Source organism: Protobothrops mucrosquamatus, unplaced genomic scaffold (assembly GCF_001527695.2).
Source record: "Protobothrops mucrosquamatus isolate PMUCROS unplaced genomic scaffold, P.Mucros_1.0 scaffold76, whole genome shotgun sequence".
In the NCBI taxonomy this organism is placed as follows: domain Eukaryota; kingdom Metazoa; phylum Chordata; class Lepidosauria; order Squamata; family Viperidae; genus Protobothrops; species Protobothrops mucrosquamatus.
In genome coordinates this window covers 826,631-839,670 of record NW_015386453.1, presented here as the reverse complement: position 1 = coordinate 839,670, position 13,040 = coordinate 826,631, and the positions used below count along the sequence as shown (strand labels likewise).

Sequence of the window (13,040 nt, the reverse complement as noted above, 5' to 3'; positions counted from 1 at the left end):
GGACCCGATCCGAGGGGGCCAAAGTTTCGCCCCCTATAGTCAGCGATGGAATCAGCTGACTATGCCGAGGCGCTGGTAGCCACAGCCACTCGGTCTTGGACGGGTTGAGCCTGACTCTCACAGTACTAGAATCCCTTTCTCACCTGCTCGTTCACTGCCTTCTTCTACAGCCTCCTCCTCCTCTTCCTCACCACCTTCTAGCTGTAAAGAAAGAAATCAGGGAGGTCCAATGTGGACAGGTATTTTACTGAAAGGGAGACTCATCCCCAAAGTTTCCCAACTATTTCCTATAGTGTTCAAGGAAGGGCATAAGAGACAACCCGAGCAGAAAAAGGTGTGCAAACATGGAAGGACACAACAAACAATGAAAAATGAGCATGCTTTTCTCCTACAAAGTCTTTCCTTTGCTGCCAGATATTCTTTACATGCTTCTTTTTCATATATATCCTGTGCTTGCATCTAAACCAGGAGATGGGAATATAAATTGTAGGTGAAATGAGACATTTGGGTGAGGGGAGGCTGAAAAAAAGAGACTGAGGCAGTAGAATGCAAGCAGCTAAAGGCAAGGCCTTAGTTCCCTAGTGCAAGTTCTTACTTCAAAATTAGTTGTTTTCTTACTTACTCTATCTGGATAGCATAATATCAAAGAAGACTGAAGTATGCCCTATCGTGCAATAAAATGGTTGGGTTGAATTTGGTTAAAGGTGGAAATTTTGCCAAAAATAAGGCTGATTATAGATTGTGGAAGGCACACAAAAACTTGTCCAAGCTACTGCTAAAGTTGAAGATGAAATCACCATACTATATACCGCGTTTCCCCGAAAATAAGACCGGGTCTTCCTTTTTTTTAACCTCCAAAAGAGGCACCAGGTCTTATTTTCAGGAGGTGTCTTTTATACTCACTTCCAGCACTGACAGCCTGCCCAGCCAGTCTACTTCTTCTAACCAAAGGAGCAACTTTATTCTGTAGCTGCATTCTGGCCTGCATTTTGCAGTCAGGCCCTTCCAGAAGGCCTATGGCTATGGATTCAATCCATAGCTCGGTCCTTGGCTACAGAGGTCTTGCAGAACTGAGCTATGGATTGAATTCATAGCTCAGTTCTCAGCTGCAGTGGCCTTCCGGAAAGGCCTGTGACTGAGAAATGCAGGCCTGGGGATGCCGCAGAAGAAGTGGGCTGGCGAGGAGAGTCCTGGCTGCCAGGTAAGTGGGTGCAGGGTGCGTGGGGCAGCTCCACTCGCCCACCCCCACCTTAGCTTTATTTTTAGGTGTGTGCCTCGCCCCCAAACTAGGGCTTATTTAATATAAGCCCGCTCCCAAAAATCAAGCTAGGGTTTATTTTCGGGGTAGGCCTTGCTTTTGGGAAAACATGGTAGACTAACAATGCAGAAATGGCAAAATTGACCTGTTTGGTCACAGATAACAAGTGCTTTTATAAAAGACGGAACTTCTTATAGACTTTTTGCTGAAAATAGAAACAATGAACGATTCATTTATAGATTTGCTATTCAGTCAAAGAGTTGGATATAGAAAGAGGAAGGACAGATAAAGAACTTGTCTGCGACTGCTGTAAAGAAGATTAGAATTTGCTTCTTTATGGACTTCTGGTCAGAATATAGTGAACTGAAGACTTCCTTGAAAATATGGGGACTACATTACAGCTGAAATCCACAGCTGAATGCAGAATCTGTACCAATGAAATGTATTTGGAGAAAAGAAAGATTGTGAGATAGCCTACATCCAATTTGGACAGCTGCTCCTTATGAGTAAACTATAGTTGAGCTGCTGGGAATCAAGGGATTACATCTAAGCTCATAATCGTAATTAAGGACCCAAGTTTGGCTGATTCACATTTTTAATCACTTTGGAATTAACTTTTTATTGCTTTTTAATTTTGAGCGCCTCTGGAACTGCAAGCTTTTATTGACTTCACTGGGTGACTTTCCTTCAGCCCATTACTAAAGAGATTTTAAGTACATATTTAATTATTTACTTTTTTTTTCTTTTTCTGAATTAACAGCAAAAGGGTGATTAGAGTGAGAGTGTTGATTTAAGAAAGTTACAAGCAGACTAAGGATTTAAATGGATTTAATAAAATGTGGAAATTGGTTATAAGAATCCTTCTCATGATAAACTATTCATGTCTTTGCAGTCAGAAGAAAAATATGAGATTTTGAAGATTGGACACTAGAAGGCACCAGAAGGAAATAAAGCACAGGCACATTGAGATATATTTGTGAACAATGGACTCAAAAATTAGTTTTAATGAACTCTGCTATTATTGATATACTAGATCAGACTATGGAAGGGGAACAGGTTTTACTGGCAAGACTGAAATTAATTTAAATATGGACTTAAAAATGACAACTATAAGAAGGATATGGAAAAAGTGAAATATTGAATCTAGAAATGAAACTAGCTGATGTTCTCATAACTAAGAAGGGTGTACAAATAATAGATCTGAAGAATGACCTGGATAACCTCTTTTATATTGGATTTACAAAAGACTTTTTAAAGACCAGAAGAATGTTTTGAATAACCTTTTTATATTGGATTTAAGAAAGGCATTTGCTAAGGTTATCAGTGATTTTGTTAGAAGAGACAAAGAGAAAATGAAAAGAAACCAAATGTTTGGACCAAATCTGAAGGGGCTAAAGATTAAGATTGTTGGGAGCAAGAAGAAATACTGTTTAAAGTTGGTTTATTTGACTAAGGTTAAAATATATAGGTTGCTACTTCAGAAAACATTTAATGGATTTTCTTTGACCAGGTTTAGAGGATGATGACTTTGTTTATAGATTCAAGTTTTATGTGAGAGAGTTCATTTGCTGTATTTTAAATTTACCTGATTAAAGTTATAATAGTTACAGTATGTTGCTATCCCTGGTAATTTTTCCTGACTAGATTTGAAAGATGACATTTGGAAGATTTGTTTAATAATATAAATGAGATATAAATGTAAAAGAAAGGAATTCAAGTGGGTTTATTAGATCAAGTTTATAACAGACAGGTTGTTATTTCTGGCAACACTTAATAGATTTTTGCTAATTAGAAGGGATGGTGAGGTTTTAAAGATGTGCTTATATAATATGGTTTATATTAGCTTTTTCAATAAAATTATTTTTAAAAAAGGGAAGTTGCTACTTTATATATATTTTCTGTACTTGGACTGGCTTTTCCAATTATTTTATCTTTCATTTCATGTTATTCTTAATTTCACTCTATATAATTTCAAGTGTATATTTTACTTATGTGACAATGATAGATAGCTAGATAGCTAGATATTGTTTTATTTGGATTAAAAATGAGCTGGAGAGGAAAAAGATGGGGGTGAATTCTCCTTGTGTTTGCAGTATAAAAATCTTGTGCCATTTGTTGGAAGTAGGAATGTATATAGTCATGGAATTCCCTCCACTTGGAAACTAACAAAATCTGAGAAGGTATCTGTTGCGATGCTGCCTTTTCCAACTAGATGTACTTGACACCTTGCCTGACATAAAATGTGTTAGACTCTTGTCTTATAATTTCTAGGGTGCCTGGAGTCCAAAACCTCTGGAGGGAATCACATTGGGAAGGAAACATTAAAATGTGAAACACTTCACTTACTGATATCTATTAGCTACCCTGGGAACTTGGATCAGAACCTAAGCTTATGCGTTCAGTGTGTTTGGACCTCACCTTCTTCTTTTTCTCTTTGTTCTGTTCTCCCTCTCCTGGTGTCTGTCTGCATTACAACAAGAGAGGCAGTGATGGGAAGAAGGTTAAGAGGACAAAAAGGAAAGGAAGACATTAGACTTTGTCTTGCATTTGCCATCTGAGCTTCTCTATATTCTTCTATATTCAATCCCCATTTAATGAAACCCTTCTTGTATTTATTGCCTTCTTAAATGGGAGTACTGTACATTCCAAACTTTTACTTAAAGAACCCTACTGCAGTATAAATACCCTTATATGATGGTTTATTGCAGGGATCCCTAACTCCTGGGCCGTGGCCCAGTCTATTTGGAACCTGGCCATGTGAGTGACGGGCCAATGTGCATGCGCACAGCTAAACTTGCGTAAGAAGTGGGCTAGTGTGCATGCACATATGTGCTAGCCCGCCGCTTGTGCAAGTCGAGCTGTATGCAGGCCCAGTTCACCTCCTCCCCCCCCCAGCCAGGCCACCAAGTCGCAAAGATTGGGGACTGCTGGTTTATAGCAGCAAAACAATTTGTAACAAAGTTACAAATCAAACAGCTATTCTCTAATTGAATTTCTTTCCCATCCTGCCCTCACTTAGGCTATGCTCACTTCTCTTCCTTGGAGGAATTCATATTGTCTCCATCAGCAAGATTGTCCACTGCAATAGCCAGGAAGACATTGAGTAAGATATCTGAGGTGAGAAGTTTAGAGAAAATAATCTGATATAAGAGAAAACAGTCCTAATTCAATTTGAAGTAACCTGAAGAACAGTTTTGTAACCCAAGTAAAACTCTAAAGGTTAGTCACCTGAGTTTTACTTGATTGATTAATAATGTGCATGCATTTTGTATTTGTGGAAATACAATCTTGAAACACAAAGCACACTTACTTCATTTTTAAATAAAGAGGGCATTCATTAGAAGAGTTATCTCTTCCTGTGCACATGGGAGAAAGGAAGAGGCCTTTTTAAAGATTTTCTACATACATTTATTTTATTTATTATTTTATTTATTTATCAAATTTATATGGCTGCCCATCACACAAGATGACTCTGGGCAGCATACAACAATCAAGTAAAGCAACAAACATATAAAACAATCATAAAAACAAAAAACAATCATTATTAAAAATTAAAACATTATTAAAAATTAAAATACACAAACCACAAGGCATAGAGTGAATATATCAACCACAATACTGGTGCCACTGTAGAATGCATTGGTTCTCTTGAGGGACCTCTGGAACAATAACAAGGGAGGGAGCTAACCTGACTTCAGGGCAGAGAATGTTGCATATGGCAGGCAGATGTGAGTATTTAGTATAAAACTATTCTGCTAGGTTAATCTGAACACCTTTTTGGACAATCAAAAGACTATCAACTGATTTGCAATGACAACATTGCTATATATTGATTCATTCATTTGTTCATTCATTTATTCCTAATCTATCCCACAGATGAAGTTCTATGGGTAGATTACAAAATTACGGTAATCTACCCATAGATTAATTTGGATACTAAAGAAAGAGTTCAAATCTATATTTAAGACCCAATTCCTGGAATCCAAGAAAAAATGGAAGAAAGTGTTGACACCAATGCAATTTTATCCTTCTATAATCACAAGAGATCCAAGGTATGGTTGTCTGTTATTTTTCTGACAGTAGACAGCCTTTGTAGTTTAGCGTTCTGTGTCACATTGTAGACAAATAGGTGCATATGAAAAACTCACAATCATGACCAGAAAGGCAATGGTTCTCTTCTAATCTTGGCTGATATAACTAATATTTAAGGTATATTGATTTATTGTAGAGATAGTAAACACCACAACTAGTAGCCTAATCTCTATGAAATTATTCAGTTCTCTTTCAAAACTATTGGTGATGATCACCAAACCAAGTAATGCTATAATATAAAGTCTAGGAACTTGACTATGACAGTGATTAATTTAAAAACTAATCTTTGACAGCTAAGGTGGCTTTTTTCCCCCTCAAGGTCACATTTCTTGAGGGGTAACTGTTGAAGACTGCATACCAATGGTAAACCAGACTGCAATCAGTAGTGCACAGGGAACCTATTCTCTCTTTCACCAACTTTTTGTTGTCTTCTTTTGATATTCTCTTCTCTTTCTTTCTTTCCTTCTCAAGTAGGGACTGCCAAATTAAAGATAGATTGCTCTTTCAAAGAACTAAATTGATTGCTAACAAAAGACTTGTGCATTTAAGCCACAAGGCCCATAAAAGTTGAGCCTAGGACTCCATGTAGCCATCTTTGTTATAGTGGAATTAAATATAGGCTCTTAAAAGGCTGTTTTGATCTGCTTCCCAAAGAGAATTAAGGGTGAGTGAGAATGACATAGCAACTAATTTATAAATTAATTAGCACTAGAGCAACCTCTCATAATTCCTCTGGCCTTAACATGCAAATAATATCACTGCCAACAGCAGGGACAAAGGATACAGTTGCCACAAATAAAGAGAATGATGAAATAGATGCAGACTAGCATGCCGGGAAAATAGGGGCCGCCATAGGCCATGATCCCATCATACATCACTGCGTTCCAATCTTCCCCTGTCAGTATCTATATTTCATAGTTGGACAGGGAAAACATCAACAGCAGATCAGATAATTCTATAACTACTCCCCAAGAAGAACTTCCCACAGTCTTGTGGTGAACAAATATGGTACTAATCTCACTCCAGTGAGGTGGGATTTTGGAATCCTGTTTCTTTTTGGTATAAAAATCACAATTTAAAGATGATTGTGAATGGCAGGAGGTAATTCCAAGCTATATTTCAGTCATATACTGTCTTGGCTCAATTGAATCATTAGCAACTGTCTGTTAGCTCTTCCACGCATTATCATTTGAATGGTGGGTATATACCACAAACCTTTATTATATCCTCAGACCCAGTAAAATAATCTTCTCTTAAACATTACCAGTTTTGCTTTTTTCATATTATTAAAACCCATTAAGAAGTCAGGACAAATAATTCTTCTGGCAGCAAAATGGTGTTTTTTATATTTAATGTAGCTAAGAGTGAGGAAACAAGAACTCTAATTTCTTTAGTTTTATGCATTTCAGGTTCAAAGCAGAGATGGCAAAGGCAGGGCTAGCTTGGGTGAGTATATACAAAAGACAGAATTAAAAGCTTTATGTAAGCAGAGTTAATAGAGCTGCCCTCACACATTTTGCTCTTAAATGTTTATGTTCCAAATGGTTTTTTTTTCTCCTGATGGGATTTAATTTCAATTCTGGAGTACATCAAGGAAAAGCCATTTGGATTATAATGGCTTTAAAGAGAACTTCGTGAATTTACTTAGGTGTAAGCAAGTATATCCCTCCATCCAAAATGTATACCTATTAAAATTCTAATAAGCAATGCTGAGTACTTACTTTTGTACCTGAAGTTGATTACAATATTTCAGTAATCTTTGCAGTGTTGTTTCCTTGACTATTCTCTTAAGCCTTTTTCAAGAGTTAGGCTTCAACCATTACAGAAATTTGAAGCTGTTCCTAAAATGACTCATAAGTCTAGGGCAGGGATAGGCAACCTTGGCTCTTTTATGGCTCGTGGACCTCAACTCCCAGAATTCCTGAGCCAGCCATGCTGGTTCAGGAATTCTAGGAGTTGAAGTCCACGAGTCATAAAAGAGCCAAGGTTGCCTACCCCTGGTCTAGGGAACCACTTTCCTGAAAGCCATTACCATTTCCCAAACCTTGAGATAGCACTCATTCTTGAATAGCTTTAAGAATAATATTTTGTCAGCCTAAAAGTTAGAGACAAGGATTGCTAGCGGCCATGTGCCTGGCATTTATTTTTTGGAAGTCATTCACAAAACATCTAATTATATGAATCGCATCTCATATATTTTTTCATCAAGAATCAGGAACCAAAGAAAGTATTTTTACTAACTCCAGGAAGTATATGCGTCTAAAGAGCAATAGTTTATAATTCAGGCTCTAAACCAGCACCAGGTAGCATGGTCAATAGCAAGAGACTGTGAGAGCTGTAGTTGAAAACATCTTAGAATGCCACCTAGATATGATGGTGCTGGCCCTTAATCACCTTTCTAAAGGTTCTGGTCCACTGGCCTAATGTGCAGCCTTTTACCTGGAAGACGGTGAGCAAGGCCTGGGGGAAAGTGTCAAAGGTACTGCGTTTGGTCTGAGTCTCATCAAAGTTAAATTTGCCACCAAATAGCTGCATGCCTAGCAAGGAGAAGATGATAATGAAGAGGAACAGCAGTAGAAGTAAGGAGGCAATGGACTTCATGGAATTCAGCAAAGAAGCCACAAGGTTGCTCAGTGAGGCCCAATGTCTAGAAGGTAAGTCATGGAAAAGAAAGCAAGCTAAGTAGCATGGCGCATGTTTAGAAGTCAAGAGTTAAGTCAGCATTATAGGACTATTGTGATGGGGAATTCAAAGAACCAAAACAGGTCTAGCAATGGATGTCAGGCAGCTTGGGAAAGGTTTAGTTATCCATGTATTACTAAATTATCAACATCTCTCACTACTTCTTCATAGTAGTTTTTCTACTACTAGAATTACAGTATAGCAGCTGTCAAAAAACTGTATATTGGCGACCTAGATCTTTCAATAGTTTTGATTTTTTTCTTAGGGCATTACTGAACATTTGTTAAGTTTACATTAAAATGGCAAGTTCTTTTCTACATAATTTATGCCATCTTTTTTTTTAATCTTGATATTTTTTCTACAAGAAAGAGTGAGGCTAAAATTTCTACTTGTTTTCTTGAAAGTAAGTCTCAGACTTAGTGGGGTTTAATTCAACATACTTTGTGCTTTAAGCTTGGATGCTATAGACATCAGACATAAAAAACCTATCTTGTAAACACAGGAAATACTTGACACAGATGGTTCAAGGTCCCTTTAAAAACATCATGTTTTCAAATTCCATATCCTCTAGAAAGCCAGACAATCCCATATAGTATATCATCTGTCAGCTGCATTTAACTATAAAGGAACTGGAGGAATAATACTAGCAGCAGCAGCAGCAGCAGCAATAGCAAATATTAATTCAAATCATCTCCTCCTATGGGAATTTCAATATATACCATAAGTAAATGTTATTAAGCTGAGCAATCTGCGTGAATGGCTTATCCCTGGCTAATGGCAACTTCCTTACCTAGTTATTTTGAAGATTCTCAGGAGGCGGACACAGCGGAGCACGGATATTCCAAGGGATTGCATGATCTCGAATTCTACCAGGACAGTCTCCAAAATCCCACCACATACCACAAAACAGTCAAAACGATTGAAGAAGCTGACAAAATAGGCTTGGAGGCCTAGGCTGTACATCTTCAGCAGCATCTCCAGGGTGAACAGTGACAACAATACTTTGTTAGCGTATGCTGCAAGAACAAAAGGTATAGGGCAGAGGTTCTTAAACTGTGCTGTGGATCATTTCAGTCTATGGAAAAGTTTTCAGAACAATTAAAAGTTTCTGCTTCTAATAAAGGAGATTAAGGTACTTTATTTAAGACTGAGTTTCAAAAGAGGCTAACACTCGCCTATGGATACGATAATCATAATACAACAGTAGTATTACTTTTACCATTTTAAGGGGCCCCTCCACAGCCATCTGGCTAAGACCATACTGTATCTAACACTGATTTTGATGAAAATTCTTCCATCAAAAATAGAAGTTTTAAAGGACAAGTTATATTTGTGCTTCTGTTGGCACCTCTGACAAAGTCTGCAGAAATAATAAAATTACAGAGTCACTATATGGAACACAACAGAGTAAATTCTCTGGGGCAGGACTAATCAAATCTTTGCTCCTATTGTCTAATATTCCATCTGAAGTCTCACAATACACTAGATAAAGTACCACACTGCTTGTTCTCAGCTCTGCACATTTAAAGAATAGTAACAAAACAGTCAAAAATTATAGTCCTCACATAACAACTATTTGAACTTACAACAGTACTGAACATATATACTTACACTTAGTTCTCAAAGTTACAGACATGTTTCAATAGTCCCCTCCCCACCGCTATCTCCACAATCTTTGCTTTTTTGGCCTGTTGCACTCTATTACTCCTAGCTGACCTTCACTGTCATGTTCCTGTTACTGACAAAACAGGTCTGACATGGCCATTCATGAAGCAGCTTCTGGCTGTAGAAGGCCTACTTTTCTCCAGGTCAGGTGCAGCAGTTTCCTCACACTACAGGAAGTGGGTCTCATGTGGTCAACAGCTGCCTTGTGAAGGGCCAGGCTGGATGTCCCCATTACCAGTGGGAAGGAGAAGATGGCGAAGAAGAGTTAGCACAGCCTATGGACTGCAGTCCAAAGAACCAACCTTAGCCATCCTGGCAGAACGCAGGGTGGTTATGGCTGGTTCTTTGCACTGCGGTGCTAGGCTTGGGGCAGCTGGGACTTTGTGCCACACTGGCAGGCTTGGGGCAGTTAGGGGAATCACACTAGATTTGGACCCTGCTTGTGCACCCTCTCATCCCCAGCAGCAGCCACCCCAGCCTAGAACTTTATGAGGGAATCTGCACCTGCAGCAGCAGAGGGAGAAGATTTTTGCCAGAACTCTCCTAGGAGACTGCGCAATCCTGAGCTGGAGTGGGGGTGGGGGAAGACCCTAGAATCTCTCAGGATATGTCTAGTAGCTTAGAAAGTCATATCTTTAGTTTGGCAAGATTCTCTCTTTGAGGTGTAAGCAAATAAAGGACTGGACTCAACTGGATCTCACTGTCTCATTTCTGGACTTGAGCCTGAGATACCTCCTTGCAACTTCCTGCTGGCTTCCCCATTGACTTTGCTTGTTGGAAGCCAACAAGAAGTTGCAAGGAGGGCCTTGCTTAATGACCCATGACTCTCATTTAATGATGGCAATGGGGACTGCCAGGATTGCTGTCATTAAGTGATGTGGTCACATGATGTTGTGTTTACAACTGCATCACTTAGTGATGGAAATTCCAGTTCCAGTTACTGTTGTTAACCAGGACTGTCTATATTTGACTAGGGTAAAGAGAAAAAGCAGAGAGAGGACATTTTCCCAACTTTCCTCATGATCGTGACAGCTGATAACAGCATATGTCTACAGCATAATTTGGGGCAGACTGGAATTAAATCTGTTGCCCTTAATGCATTTTTGTCAAGCCTAAAGGGGAAAATGGTCAACACAGAGGAATGGCCAACTGGCAATTTGTCAAACAGGTTGGCATGGCAGCTTCAGCAGGAAAGAGCAAATTAATACATAGCTTCTTCAGTTTGGGATCCAATAAACAGCAGAACCATATTTGCAGGAAAATCAGGGGATTCTAGTAAGATGCATTAAACAACAGAAGAGAAGTGATAATAGTGCTTAGATTCTGTATCACATAATATAAAATTTCAAAATGATTTATGTTGGGAATCATTTGTTCCTTACTCCCCACCTCACCCCACTTAAGGTGGCAAGCAATTTTGCACAACCCATATACATACAGTTTGGTTCTTTGGCTTATAAAGAAAAGCAAATGTGCTTTTTTTCAGATTTAATGAATACCCCCAGAAAAAAAAATGCATTTCACATATGCCTGACATGATAGCAGGACTTCTGTCTTATGCACTATTCAGTCTCCTTGCCCTCTGTTACAAGACATAGAACAATTTATAACGGGACAATATAATGCCATATAACATAATAGAAGAGGTAGAAAGGTTGCCATTTTTAGGGGTAAACCTGCTCAATTATAAGACAAATTGGCAGCCTGCAGTAAACTCAGGGTCTGGATGTGGAGAAACAAACTTCAAATTAACCCTGGCAAGATGGAGAGGCTCTGGGATTTTGGTCTTCAAGGCTTGGGTGATAGTCGTTCTTTAACTCTAGATGGGCTGGCACTTCCCGACTGAACTTGTGCACAATTTGGAGATTGTCCTGGATTCATGGCACCTGCTTGAGCAGCAGGTAGCAGCTATGGCTAGGGAGGCCTTTTCATAATTGTGTGCCAATTGAGCCCTTTGCTGGACCAGAAGGCCTTGCTTCTAGTCTCTTATGTCTTGGTCACTTCCCATTTGGATTACCGCAATGTATTATACATGGGGCTGCCCTTATTCACCATCCAGAAGTTGCAACTGGTCCAGAATGCAGCAGTGATGAATGCCCCTAGATTTACCCACATTTCACCTCTATTGCATGAGCTGCACTGGCTCCCAGTGTCTTTTAGGATGCAATTCAAAGTGCTGGTTATTACCGTTAAAGTCCTATATGGTACAGGACTGGGTTATCTGTGGAACCATCTCTCCCTAAAGACATCCGACTGTCCTACTAGATTGGCACACTCCTAGTCCCTGCCTTTAAATATTGCCTTATGGAATCTAGGAAGCATTCCTTTTCTGTGGCAGTCACTGTCCTATGGGACATCTTTTCATAGCAGCCCCCACCCCCACCCTTTCAACCTTCCAAAAAGTGCTTAAGACTTGGCTTTTCCCCCAAGCACTGGGATAGGGTGAGATTGAGAAGATGAATTTGTTGTGGGCTGCTTGGGAAAGTTTAGCTATAGGCTTTGTTTTGTTTTTAGCGTTTTTTATTTTACACAGATGTTGCCTTATTTTTTGGTTGTGAGCCACCTGAAGTTTAGTACAAGATAGGTGGCTATATAAATGTTACAAATAAATAAACTAACTCTATAACTAATACTAAAATTGTTTAAAAGAAAGAGGATATAGAAATCTGTAGTTTATATCTGTAGTTGGAGATAAAATATGTGTAACCTGCTATAGGGATTCCTCTCCTTCTAGTCAACTGTGTCTCAAACTGAATTCAACAGTGAGTTCCTGCTTTCCTGTGTTGAAAAATTCATTTCCCATATGGCTGTCCAAGGCAGCCCTAATGCCTAGACAAGCCTCCCTTGTTTAAGGTTGTCTCTATTTACTATGTCTTGCAGTCCCACCTTGGATTTGAGTCAGCCAATAAGGCTGCTTGTAATGTTCAGAAGCAATGGTGAGGGTATTCAGAAACACAAGGAGCAGGACCATCCAGTAGAAAGAGACAGATTTGACAGCCAAACGGCATTTCTTCCGAAAAAGTCTGTTGATGCGCTGTACATGGCGGCTGGGGTACAAAAGGAAGAACAGAAATTATCGAACAGCCTAGCGGCCAGGACAAGAATGGAAAGCCAGGCTGTTGTTATACTCACCCAAATTTGGTCTTGGAAAGCTTTCCTCTGTGAAAAATAGAAATTTAGTAAAAACTCAAAATAAATTCTTCAGCTAAAACTGAAAGACCCAAAGAGAAGTTACAAATCTATCAGGGATGCTATGGAAATGGTTCAACATGAAATTCCACAAATCATCATTAACATACCCTAGAACAGCGGTTCTCAACCTATGGGTCGCGACCCTATTTGG

The 13,040-nt window shown here is 39.0% G+C and overlaps 1 protein-coding gene across 1 annotated transcript in view; it reads right to left on the bottom strand.

The window, feature by feature from the left end:
- CACNA1F (calcium voltage-gated channel subunit alpha1 F) overlaps positions 1-13,040 on the bottom strand; it is a 75,108-nt gene that overhangs the window by 37,186 nt on the left and 24,882 nt on the right. Inside the window, 8 exon segments of the mRNA XM_029283393.1 lie at positions 159-201; positions 3,677-3,722; positions 4,289-4,370; positions 6,135-6,255; positions 7,790-7,997; positions 8,823-9,048; positions 12,584-12,744; positions 12,830-12,849. Coding sequence (XP_029139226.1) covers positions 159-201; positions 3,677-3,722; positions 4,289-4,370; positions 6,135-6,255; positions 7,790-7,997; positions 8,823-9,048; positions 12,584-12,744; positions 12,830-12,849 — 907 coding nt within the window.